The 13,622-nt window shown below is 37.2% G+C and overlaps 1 protein-coding gene across 2 annotated transcripts in view; it reads right to left on the bottom strand.

Annotated features, from left to right (window-relative positions):
• DLG1 (discs large MAGUK scaffold protein 1) overlaps positions 1 to 13,622 on the bottom strand; it is a gene marked incomplete at its 5' end in the record, with an annotated part of 115,024 nt that overhangs the window by 31,079 nt on the left and 70,323 nt on the right. For both annotated transcript variants that reach the window (XM_082486980.1, XM_082486981.1), the window contains 2 exons: positions 10,590 to 10,692; positions 11,864 to 12,020. In XM_082486980.1, coding sequence (XP_082343106.1) covers positions 10,590 to 10,692; positions 11,864 to 12,020 — 260 coding nt within the window. The remainder of the gene's footprint in view (positions 1 to 10,589; positions 10,693 to 11,863; positions 12,021 to 13,622) is intronic.

Raw genomic sequence — 13,622 nt, 5'->3', positions numbered from 1 at the left:
TGCAACAATATGGACAGTCTCTTAAAAAATCCGGACTTTTACCCTTTAAATCCAAAAGCTAGTACTTTTTAAGATAGTATCTTCATTTTTAAAATAGCATCAAAAACCTTTTTTACAAATAAAGTCCCGATCAAATAATCTACCAGCACTAAATCAGACTGATCTCTTGTTTGACAAGAGAAACAAAAACATTATTTCCACCACTATTAGCGCTATCACTAACAGCAAAAGAATTTAAGATGACAGGATGGTAACAGAAGAGGAATGTAAGAAAACGACATTTTTTAGAACACAACATCCCTTTAGGGGAAGGACACAGATGCAGAGAGAGAATAGTCTACTCCTGCATTGCATGGCTTTGGGTAAGTCACCTCATTTTACTCACTTATACCTAAGAAATTACCTTTTAAGCCTCTCATGTTTCTTGGGTGCTTTGGAAGATTAAAGTTTAAGCTTTAAACACACTACAAGAATGGTAGCTGAGATTTCTGACATAAGAGTTTTTTTATGCGCCCTGCAAGAAAGAAAGTACGCATGGAAAATACCAGATAATCCAACCTTTTCTTTGTGTTCAATACTGAAAATATCTGCAGTTGCAACAGCTACTGGAAAGGACAACAAATTTCTGTTAAGTAACATGCATCATCCTTTGGAAGAATCAGATCTCCTCCTATATAGCATGTAGTATATAAGAAAGTTAACGGGGAAGCAGCTATTCCCATTGCTTAACTCTATCTTATGTATCATCTGGAGGTTGCTGGTCTTGCAGTTTTCTGGAGCAATTTAATTTTTCTCATCAGAACTCCTGGGAAGTAAGTGCTGAATGAGTGACAGGGACATCTGTAGGAGTAAGAAGGAGAATAATTTCTACATAGAGGCTCCTGCCATACCAATAAATCAAAAAAGGAAACTAATGGGCTGGGACTGAGAAGGCTCTATGTTCAAAAAGAAGGGGTGCTAAGATATGCCATATTGAAGAAAAGCTGTGCAGATGGAATGTGATGAGCTCCTTTGATGTCGAACAATCTAAAAATTTGAGTTACATTCCTCTTACAGAAGGTTTTTGGAGGAACAGGATGGATAGAAATCACAAAATCACTGGGTTTGGAGCTGAAAAGTAGACAGGATTTGGGTTTTTAAAAAAAGAAAGCTTGGTATTAGATAGAGTGGTACAGAAACTAATGCTGGAGACAGAAAATAACACAACAGCAAGACACTTGATAGCATCAGTAAAGCAGTATCAGTTTGGTACCCAACGGATCAGCACCCATCCTGTTGACTAATTAGGCTTGGTTCAACTTGGGCATTACAGAGCAAAGTGCGAGCTCTGCTTATCTGTTTAGAAAAGGTTATATTTCTACCTCTATGATTAAGAAGAGTTGGATATCAACTGTCTTTAGCACCTTCAATCTCTTATTAAAGTGAAGAACACTGATACCATCTGGTAGCTTATGAAATGTAACAAAGTAGTTGCAGGATAGCAGTCAGAAGACTGTCCACAGCTGCTCCATCTTATGTGCTCTACAAGAGCAGAACATCAACAGCCAACAGCTGGTAGGAAGACTGGAGACACCTATCTGAGAGGTGTGTGTATCAAATGTGATACATGCAAAATACAATTTTATTTGACTACAGAAGCAAGTATTTAGGGATGAGAACTAGGTAAGCACAGAGTGATACCTTTCCTTCAAACACTCCCCATCCTCCCGTATTTTCAATGTTTACATAATTTCACTGTGTGTCTAAATTCCCTATTTCACTCAGCTTAGCATCACTAAATTCTCCCAAATGGGGAACTGTTTTCTTTACAATTCTATTCTTTCTTACTGGGTATGCATAGTATTACATATATAGTGTATGACAAAATTGATCATATTTTTCCCCTAAATCACAGTGAACAACACCATAAACTTCTATATGGCTAAGTGCGACAAAGCCATACAATGCACACATAAATATAATATTTTTTTTTTTAAGTTTTATTTTTCTACTTCCAACATTCCAGAAATTTGGAGCTGGAACAGGCACAGTGAACAAGATAAAAAGGACACTGCCTTCTTGGTTAAGAGAAAATGAAGAGCTTGGCTGAGAAGGAATATGATTGATCTCTGGTCAAATGTGATCAGGGTAACCAGACAGAAAGGACATAAGCCATTTAAATGAAAAAGCAAAGCTGACTTCAACCCAAATGGTGTAGGCTGGTCATAGGAACTCCATCTACAAATATGTTTCCATCTTCCACAGCCATCAAGACACAAATAGTAATTTAATAACTATGGTGGCATAAGAAGCTCCACACACAAAATGAAATTAAAAAAAAAAAAAAACAAAACAAAACCACACAATCCAAACTCTCGGTCCTTTCACGTAAGAACATGACCAGGATCTGAAACCTGATGTATATATAACAGCAGCAAATGGGATTTAATTTATGATCTCTTCTAATCTTCTGAATTTTAGGAAAGCTGCTGACACTATACATTAAATAAAGGGTAATAGGCAGCAAGACTAACATGAAATGCAATAAAATAAGAACATAAGAATAACATATCTCTTCTTGGCTAGAATTTTCTCAAAGTTTCCAGTAAGTTTAGGGGCAGAGAGGGAGTAGTACCTGCTATCATAACATAGAGTTTGAGGAAGCATAAGAATCTGCTGCTTCAATTCATGGCATTTATCCAAGAGTACCCCACCATCAACAAAGAAAAAAAAAAAAGCACCAAAGTCTAACTCTGATTTACACATAATCAGCTGTTAAGAACATTGGATGGATACATCTGGGCTCAGGTTTAAAATTCAAAATTATACTGGATAAGCAGATGGTGCAAAACTAGAATAAATCTGCTCTCTTTTATGTCTGTACGTATTGCACAGTAATGAAAAAAGGGAGCAGGAGTGAGGAGGGGGGCGAGATTAGGAAATCCTAGAAGATTCCTCTGCACCTGAGCTCCCAAAATGCTTTTACCTGGAAAACCGCAATGTTTTCCATGACAATGCTTACTTTAAAAGAAATCAAAACTTCAGAGAAAGGGTCTGAGCAGTGAAACTCTCCTGGACTGCTGATCTGGTGGGTAACAAGAAGACAGTGATTAAACAGATACATAGTGAATAGTGTACACAGTCAAGGGAAGCGAAAAAAAGCAGCCACAATGAAAATTAATTTGTCTGGAACACACATTCCAGCAAATGAGGCAAAAGAACGGAAGACTATGACAAGGGGTGGAAAATTCAGCAAAGAGCACAGAAGGGAAAGCAACTCATGGATGCATGGATGTGTGCACAGGGAACAGATGGCAGCACAGCACTGAGAAACAGAGATTCTTACATATACTAAACCCATAAAGAGCTGAAAAAGTTCACTTTAATTAAAAAAGAATGCCCCTTGCTTCCCTCTTCCCATCTGTCTGTGTAAAGACCTCCTTTAGCAGGACCCATCGGATCTGTCAAAGCAGGACTCTTGTGCTGACAGTTTTACGTAACTACTGATTTATATTCTTTTCTCCACCCTCAGAATACTCAATTTTCCTTTTCACGGTGCCTCCAAACACACTCAGAAATGGAGCCTGGTAGTGAGTTGGAACGGCCACCACCACACTGATCTTGTATTGACTTTCCATTTGTTTTCAATTCTAAGCTCGTGAGGCTGGACTGCCACAGTATGTAGTTGACTGAAGTTGTATTTATGAGTTCTAGTCAGGTACTACCACCATCCCTTGGTTATCTATACTGGTATTTGATAAATTCATAGGTACCATTCATGTTTTGCACACCTTTTCTTGTTACAGACTGTAGTACAAATTTCAGTTTCATGGAGTATAGCATGTTTAGCGCAAACACTCAAAAACATTAGCAAAGAGGTTACCTATTAAAATGTATGGACCACAATAAAAACATCATAAATCATTTTTGAAGAGATATTACTTTGCTTCAACGCTTGTCGTTTTATATTAACATGACCTCAGAGAGACCACAATGCATTCCACATGCTGTTGGTAGCTTTCATGCACTCTAACGTGTAATGAGCTTATACCTCATTAATCACTTGAAAGACTAGGCCACGGAATTTCAAAACAGATTAGAAAAGTTACATTTGTATTTAGTTAAGAACACCTCCTGCGGAGCCTGCAAAACTCGGAAAGAGACCAGGTCCTGCCACTACTGAAGTGAATTCACCAAAAATGTTGAAGGTTTATCACACATTCACAACTTGTAAAAGGCTGAACTGTTCTTAAAGGAAGATAAACAATTTTATTTATTATATTAAAGATCAGGAGCAAGGTTTTAAAGGATTAAAACATGTGTAAGCTGCCTTATAGCGTTTATCAGGACTATATATAGCAGAATACTTTTTCTAATCTTAATGGGCCTGATTTTAAAGGTACTTTAATCGACTAAGCTGGATTACTTGCAAATGAGTAGAACCAGGTACAAAATGAACAGGAACAAGTTTGAAAGACTAGAGACCACATACCCCAAAACAGGGTAAGCTTTTTTTTTTTAATTTTTTTTTTATTTTATGGAATTGGGATGTACTGATCTTTTAAAGCACCTTCAGTTAAGACAATCCATGTTCTCAGCTAGAATGCAAGGGAAGCTCGTCCTCTTGATACAAAACAAATACTGAAAACTAAGTTTTGCAAAAGCATTATTGGTTTTGTGCTACTCCAGCTGTACTTTTACAAATAGAAGACTTACAATATATTTCAAGACAAATGCTCAGAAAATCTTAGCTTACATACAACGTGCTACCATTTCCCAGAGCTTAGTTACTCTCTTTTAAATTCGACTAGAAAACAGTACATAAATCAAGTGTCACAAACAGAAAGATTGGCCAAATACTGACCATTGAAAGATGAGCTTTAACAAAGCTTTTTGTTTCCTTTTTTTTTTTTTTTAAATTTTTCCTTTTGACTAATTTGTTTTAAAGACGAGAGATAATGAAAAATACCAAGTTGTCATACTTGGATCTTATTTTCAGTAGGTAAATACATTGCTTCAGAACAAAAAAAAAATACATGAAAATCCACCTAAAAATCTGGCTAACAAAGTATGATGAGTTTTGATTGAACTATAAATCTTGAATACATCTTGCAACAGAGGATCATTTATTTCCTTTAATGAAGCTGAAATAAAAATATGCGTTAACCCCCTGAATGAACAATGTAAGTTTAGAAGCAGAGGTTTCACAAAAACCCTTAAAATCTTCTCTTGAGGTTCTGGCTCCATCTTCTCCTAATCTTACACTGATCCACCCAGCCACCTAAGAACATGGAGCTAATCTGATCACTTAACCATCTTATGACTCTCTCAGAAAAGAAGGGGATACATAGAGATGGATTTGATCAGCTGAATTACAAAGAGAAGACCAATGTAGACTCTAAATTTTAAATAACAGGCAGCTGATAACTCACATGAAAAAACACTGCTGTACTCGTTAAAATTAGAATTATATTTTTTTGTATGTCAGGTGGATCCTCAGGAAACAGAAAGTGCTGCTAGCCTTTTCTGCCATGACAGGCTTATCTGAATTTTGCCCCTGTTTTGGAGGAAGCGTCAAGTGACCAAGTGAATGACTGCTGATGCCAATACACTTTGCCTGCTTGCTTTTTCAATGCCTTCCAAGAGCAGGCTTCACAGTTAACGTGTACGTAATAGTAGTTAACGTTATACATATACTTAACTTCCCAGTTCTGAGCTAGTAGAATATAACTGAAAAAAACCCGTTTAATCCACAAAATTATTTTCTACCCAGTTTCAACCGAATATATTTTCACATTTTTAATGCATTTCTTTGGCTATTTTTCTTATTTTTATGCAGTTATGGTAGCCTATTGGCACCTCATATCTTTTCAGAATAGCAAAATCTAACCTTCCAGAAATTCTGAATTTTGAGGTAACACTATTATTATGTCATCCTCAAAACACATAAGAATATTTCAGATGGCCATTTAATTTGAAGGGACATAATGGAAATGTTAATGTGAAATGAGGGGAAAGCCCTCCAAGGGCTGTACACCTCTGGACAGTCCTATACTTCCCCCTTGCTGCTCCTCTCCTCACTACATTCCCTTCAAGCACTGAGACTCTCATGTTCCTGTATCCCTGCTAAGTAGCATGGTCATAATTCTGACCACCTCCGAATCCACACTCCCAGGAGATACACATATATCCAAATTGCCTAGAGCTTCCTCTCATTCTTCCACACTAATATCACATTTTTTCCTTGCCACCCTACATCAGTAGGAAACCCAGAGAAGAGAGATGGCAGTGTAGCACTGAAGTGTCTCTGCAGAGCCAGGGAGCAATAGGAACATGAAATGGCTCAGAAACCTCTGCAAAATGAAAATGGCTCATCAAGATGTGTTTGGGTACTGCAGCAACATCACTTTCTTTGAAACTGCTGCAGGTCATGGTACTTTGTTTCCAGTGGAACTCACGGTAAAGCAAAATCCCTTTTTATTAATCCATGATGTCTTGAAAAGTGCTAGAAATATGTAGTACAAGTGGGGGAATAAGGAAAAGCTTCCAAATGAAGAGGAAAACTAGAATGACATCCTGACTTCCCCACCACACTTCTACAGGACAATTCCTATTTCCCAACCTTCTGCTCTTCTGCTATGGTCCCCTCCTCTGCAGCATCCATCCCCAGCAAGTTCAAACCCAGTGATGTCTGCAACAAGGGAGATTGTTGTGTATACACACACATGTGTATGTACCACGAAAGTATGTACAAGTACAACCCAGTAGGTGACTCAACAGTTTACAACAATAGCTCCCAGGTAAGTTGCAAGATAAAGCATGGGATATAGAAGGAGCAAGCAGAAGTCAATTGACTACAATTATGGTAGTACAGAAATGGTGCCTGATGTGCGAGTCACTTTTGTCAACAGGAGAATACCTTCACATTCCCTATTCAGCTTTTAGGTATCCCAAAGAGTGCTGCTAAGCTGCTGAAATTTGATTCAGTACAGTTGGAAAATTTTGTAAGGCATCTGCCAAATTTACTGAACATTGCTGGAAACTAAATGAATGCCCAGAAGGATGTTTTTAGGAATGAGATTACATCTGTTTTTACCCAATTCTATAACCAAGGAACATTTTGGAGATTTAAGGGGAAAAACAAGTCAGCAGTTATGTAATTTGAGCCTGGATATAATAAAAGCAGTATCATTTAGCCATATTAGCCTACGCCAAGTCCAGTAACTAGTGTTTGATAAACCATGTTGTCCAACTGGATTTGAGGAGACAGATATGGCAACTTCAACCCTTTCCATGATAGCGGTTTTACAAAGATAAATTTTTCTACAGCCCACTCAGGCTTTTCTATGAAAGAACTGCAAGCAAAAGTCCTCTTTCCCCATAAATTTGTGGAGAAAGACAAATGGGGAATTTCTGACAGAGCTAATGTAGTAGGATGCAAAATCATAAATTAGCATTCCCCACCACATCAACGAACATACAAACTGTCATATACAATTACAGGGAGTGAAGTGAGCTGGTCCCAAGTGTCTTCCAAATGCTCCTATCACACTGAATCTATTTACCCAGTTATAATAAGCCCTGATGGATGTCTAGAATCACCTTGATCTGTCCTAGCTGTCAGCATCTTTTACAAAATCCTGCTGGATTTATAAATATAAATAAAATACACATGCAAAACAAGCAGTTACAACTGATGCTCTTCATTTTTATGAAGACACTTGAGAAATGCTAATGATGAACAATAATTTTATGAACTCTTCATTTTAATGCTTGTTAACCTCTTTTTGAATAGCATAAACAAAAGTAGAGATAATTTTATATATATATATATATTCCCCCCCCAAACTTAAAAGAATCAAGTGAGGGGAAAAGAAGAGTATCCACAGCTATAATTTAGAAAAGCTGAAGATGATCAAAGAACATATGCACTTTTATCAAGTACCCTCAATCACACAGATGATATATTCTTTTTGGAAAGTCAAATCTCAAACAGACTGCTTTCCTATGATAATAAACAAACAGTAACCTTAAAGGGAATATTCTTTTTACTAACTTCTGAGATATGAACCAGTGATTATCTGATCCAACTCACCTCCCACACCAGTCCTGAAAGAAGCTGACAGCTGGACTTAAATGCAACCTCTTTTTACGAGGAGTAAGAAAATGGCAAGCAGAGATGTCAAGACAGACTCAGACATTAGTAACTACTGAGGTAGGTTGGCCATGTGTCAATTCTTACTTTGCCTCCAAACTACAATGGATGTCAATCAATCTCCTAGTTACACTTCTCCTTCGTGGCATACTTCAAAAGGGTAAAGTAAGCCCTAACATGCTTCCAACATCTTCCCTCCAAATGGAGATTTTAAGCACTATTTCAGAAAGACAGACCATCATGCAGACCAAAAAAAAAAAAAAAAACCACTCCTTTCTTTGAATAACGCATTGGATGTCTGCCCATAATCTAGGATAATTTCAGTAACATCTCCCACATGCATCCTGTCAAATGGGGCCCATAATTCGTTGAGAACTGCAGTCTCAATACAGCTGAACTGCATGCAGTCTTGTTTTGAATGTTTCAGTAATCATGAAGGAATGAGCACAGCTCTAGGTTTGAAGTCTACAAGTGACAGTTGTTGAGAAATTTGTAAGAGGCAGTGTATGTTGCTCTGAGCAAATCTCTGTGCAATGACTCAAAATCCCATCGGTCAGTCAAGAACCTCAATACATGTTTCAAGACAATAAGTTATCTGCTTGGACAAAAGGCAATGAAGAAAGCTGTTATTTCCAATGCAGGAAGAGCAAGAACCATCCAAAATGCTTGGTTCTCTTATTATAAGACAAGAGAGTTCTGACTTTCAGAGTACGAAGGGATTATTTTCTTTTTAAAGCCTGAGTCCCAGAAAGGGACGACTGAAAAACTGCTGCTCTTGCATGAAGTCTGAATACATTTTTTGGCAAGGGGAAAAAAAGTGCTTGTGTCCTGGGATATATTCTACCAGAGAAACATTTTTTTCTGCTACGAGGAGCCACATTGCAACATAACTTCCCGGTAGAAGAAATGGTGACCAAGAATGCCCTCTTTGAATAAAAAAGTGGCCAGATGCTAAAAAGGACAGCTCATGGGCAGAGAAAAGCACAAGTTTTATTTCTCACTAAGCTGAGGGTTCCCTATGCAGTGAGCAAGGAAGCGTAACAATTTGACCTGCCTGTTACAACACTGAAGACCTAAGCAGAGGATAGGCCAGAAGTGTATCAAGAGAAATATTTGGCAATTCTGATAAAAAGCCAAAGCAGGCATTCCAGAACCAACGCTGACCTTACCATTCTTTCTAAAAGTTAGTCTCAGAGTGAGCACTCCTAGAAAATGAATCCCGGAACACAGCAATCTACCAATTCACATGTGAACAGGATGCACACCGTCTCAAGACAGTACAGGCATTGACAACATGGGCTGGCTGCAGGGATTTGACCATGAAGCAGACACAAACAAATCAGTTGGCCTTATTATTGACAGAGTTCCTGGGTCAGTGGAGATATATGATGATGATGTGGGGGAAGGGGGAGGGGAAGGGAATGTGAAAGCCAACACTTCAAAGACTTGAGGAGGACATAAGAGAAACATGACAGAAGAGAAGGAAAAAAAAGACGAAGACAAGTGTGCTACAATCGGCTACCAAACAATTTTAGATGAAGGCAGCGGTCCTGCTCAATGACAAGTCCTGATAAACACCTAAACTTATCCCTTGCCGCTGCTGTTAAAGGAAAGGTTTAAGCAGACAAGTCACCACAGGCAAGATTTAGTGATGGGCCACCCAATTTATCAGAATTGGAGAAAGCTGTTGACCACAGTTCATAATAAGACATTAAAAAAATCACTTATTCTATATATAAACAATAATATATGGGTTTATAAACAATATATACATGGGCAAGCACATAATTTTAGACTATTGAATTTTTAAAGTCTCAAATAGACAAAGGCATTTGAAACATGCAGTAGAAATACAAGAGGACAAAAATGTGTATTGTGATGAGGCAGTATTATTTGGCTTCTGCAGAACACACAAGGATGTGTGCATCAGCTGCAGTCTAATCTGGACCAGAAGAAATTGCTGGAGAAACAGAAATACCAGCTCAGTATAAAACAGAGAGAGGAATGAAGACCCAATGGTCTCCTTTGGTCAGCTGAATCAACATCACAGAGAAGGAATTAGCCTTTTAGTCTCCTACAACAAAGGAAAATAAACCCACCGTATTGAAGGGTGAAGACAACTGTGAAATACAAAAGCAGCAACCTGGTATTTCTACCAAGTTCTGTATCTACCAGATTAATTTTCATGTTATGACAGTGTTAACATTTACTGAAGAAATCAAAATTCTGAATATGATCAGAGCAAGAAACTTATCAAGCTGTGGCACTAACAATTGCACATATTCCTACCTGGTCATTTGCAATTATGCTAACAGGTACCTGTCAACATCTATTACATTATTTGTTTCTCCTCTCCTCAAAAGAGGGGTTAGGTGGGGCTGGACGACATTGTAGATTATCCTTCTCTAAGTTTCAAATTGTAGAAGTGAACTTGAATGTATAAGGGAACCCTTACCTTCTGGACGGTACTGAGCTACGATAGTTACTGCTTGGCCTGCATTCTTCAGAGCTGCTGCTGCCTGTTCATGGGTGGCTGCTTTTAGATCTACTCCATTTACCTACAAATAATAAAAAAAAGCTCTTTATCAAAATAAATGTTTGCATTAAGTAGCTCACAATGTTGGAAACAGGGAAAACTCACATAAAAACTAGTTTGTGTCCAGTTAATTTTTTTATTTTATGAGTGTGTTTATCATCACAGCAGAGAAACAAAGATTACTGATACTTAGTGAAATCCAAAGTCAATAAATCCTCTCTCATATCTATCCCTCTGTTAAGAAATACTCTAATCTTCAGAGTATATCACTTAATGAATTTGTATTCCCTAGGTCAACTTTATTCTTGTTTAAGACCTTTTTCTTTTGTTTTAAGGAGACAGAGATGTTACTTTCTGTGATGGTTTACCTCACCTTTCTACAACAGGGCTTCAGGGACCCCCTTAGCCAAAGCTTGCCTACAGATCATTAAGTTTAGCATCCAGTGACAGACCACACCCTCCAAGAAGTTGTCTAGCCTTCTTTTCAATCCAGCAGATTGAAAAACAGTGTCAGGAAAAACTGAAGCAGAAAAGTGCGTGTCACATTTTAGATCAAAAGCATTTTTCATAGTTCAAACTAAAATAAAAATACACTTTAATATCAGCATTTTAATAACAGCAGAGCCAAAGTTATTTTTTTCCTCTTAAATAACTACCAAATTACAATGTAATTGTCCAAAGAAATGATTCTCCATAAATTAAGTAATTTCACAAAAAAACACATAAAATCTTTATGACCTTTAAGTACTAATATAGAAAAAGCCCTCAGACAGGTATGAGATGGATCTGTTTAAGACTAGTGGGAAGTTTAACAGTTACTCCAGGAAGTAAAGCACCCAATTTTAGACACTACTGCCAAGTGTCTCCATCTCATTAGAAGGCTTATTTCTGAAGCCTACGTTCTTTCAGTTTAGACACCCCACCCCCCCTCAGCTACCAGACTAACTTAAGTTAATGTCTTCACTGAAAAAAATATCTCTGAGATAGAAAAGTGCTATTTTAATCAGGATACAGACAAGAAACTGAGGCAGACTAAAGTCCTCAAAGATACTTTGGAAATATATTGGCATCTGTTCCATTGTCTCAAATTTAGCTCAGTTAATGATATTCTTCACATATAAATCATATTAACTGACTTTAATATCCAGGGAGGGGAAAGCTTTTGTTGTTTAAATAAAAGCAAGAAATCCTACAGAAATTATACGATCTCCTTTCCTAAGCTCTCCACTCAGGTCAGCTGGCCCTCCTGCAAGGATGAAAGAGACAAAAATTCCTTCTCCATCTTCTCCTCCAACAATGTTGAAACCAAGACCTGTTGATCCTCGATGCAGGACAACCTTTCTAGGCTCCCTGAAAGAAAGAAATATGAAATTTTGGTCACTGCTTCTAAGTAAAAGCTATGTTTTCTGAGAGAAGCAGTGTTGAAAATTTAGTTATCAAAAGTTACACATTTCATAAGGCAACAATGTCATGTGCCCCCCTGTACCCTCCCCAGTGCACCCCCCGAAAGCTTAGACTTTCAAATAATAGCTTCTATTATTTGTATGCTTTCAATTCTGCTTCTAGAGGAAACACAATATCCCCTCCATGTTGTTTGGTGAACTGAATAATTCATAAGTATATATGTATTCTAAATTCTTATGCTACAATCCTTTTCAGCACTAAATGTCATTACTTAATACTTTCCATATTGTCCAAGAGTCTCAACACAGCTCACAGTCTGATTCTATCTAATGGTAATAGCAAGCAACAAAATACTATTTTCACTTTCTGAAAATTAAGAACAAATTCTACTGGAAACACCAATGATGAAAAATATGTCCTTACGGCTTTAATTTCACTCCAGTTGGTCAAGCAATAAATACAGCAAAGAACAATTACAGAAGTATGAAAAAAAATATCAGAATTTATGGCATTCTCAAATACATTTGCAATTTATTTGCAGCAACTGCAATTGAAAAAGTTAAGTCTAAATCAAGTTGTTGCATTCTTTCTATAGGATACCCTCCTGCTTGGATGAGGAAAGAAGAAATACTGATCAAGTTAAGATAAGGTCAGCCAACTTCTAATGCAGAAACACTCCCTCCAGAAATCTACTAATCTGCTACTTGACCCAGTACAAGAAAAGCATAAATGATTTCAGAAACAGACATTTATAATAAAGCAGAGCAACTCTGCACGGCATTTGAAAAATCACTAGAGAGCACTAAAGAACAATTAATGGACGTTCTTAAGTATTTGGAGACATTAATTATTAATTTTTAGGATAAAAAGCTACATTTTTCCAATACAAACAGACATCTTGTTTGATCTTTAAAAATCACTCCATTTTTGCACTAGCTCTTAAATCAGCTTAGTGTTATATTCTTATCTTTCATCCCCTATCAATGATTATATTCATCTTTTCAGAGTACTATTTTATTACAAATAAATGACATTTTGAAAATCTATGTATATTGCTCTGGATCACACTAATATATTAACAAAAATGCTGCAGCAAAGCACATAAATACACAGCAACTTTTAAAATATTACTTAAAATTCTAAACCTCTTTTTGGGATGGAGGAGGAGAAGATGGGAAGGTAATTTAAAGAAAATCACCTAAAACCTTCTCTGAATAGTCCTCGCATTTCAGAAGGAATCTAAAAACCTCCCTTTACAGTAATTTTAAAGGAAAGCTACAGAACTGTAAATTCAGCAATGCTATCAGCAGGACAGAATCACTTAGGGGTAGGTGGTTGTATAAGCCAAAGATAAAAATAACTACAAGCACGTATCGGAGAATTTCCTACATTCCAATACACTAAAATTTGTTCTCCAACTTATTATACCACTAATGTTTCAATACTGGGTACACCCTGCCTCAGAAACTGAGTGACATTAGCCACATCAGATGATGGTGTGACACAGAATTTGGCAACAACATACTGAAAATGCAGTATAACATCCCT

This window comes from Vanellus vanellus (genome assembly GCF_965231255.1).
Source record: "Vanellus vanellus genome assembly, chromosome: 8".
Classification (NCBI taxonomy): domain Eukaryota; kingdom Metazoa; phylum Chordata; class Aves; order Charadriiformes; family Charadriidae; genus Vanellus; species Vanellus vanellus.
The sequence above is the reverse complement of the archived record's forward strand: the minus strand, read 5'-3'. Positions and strand labels throughout refer to the sequence as shown.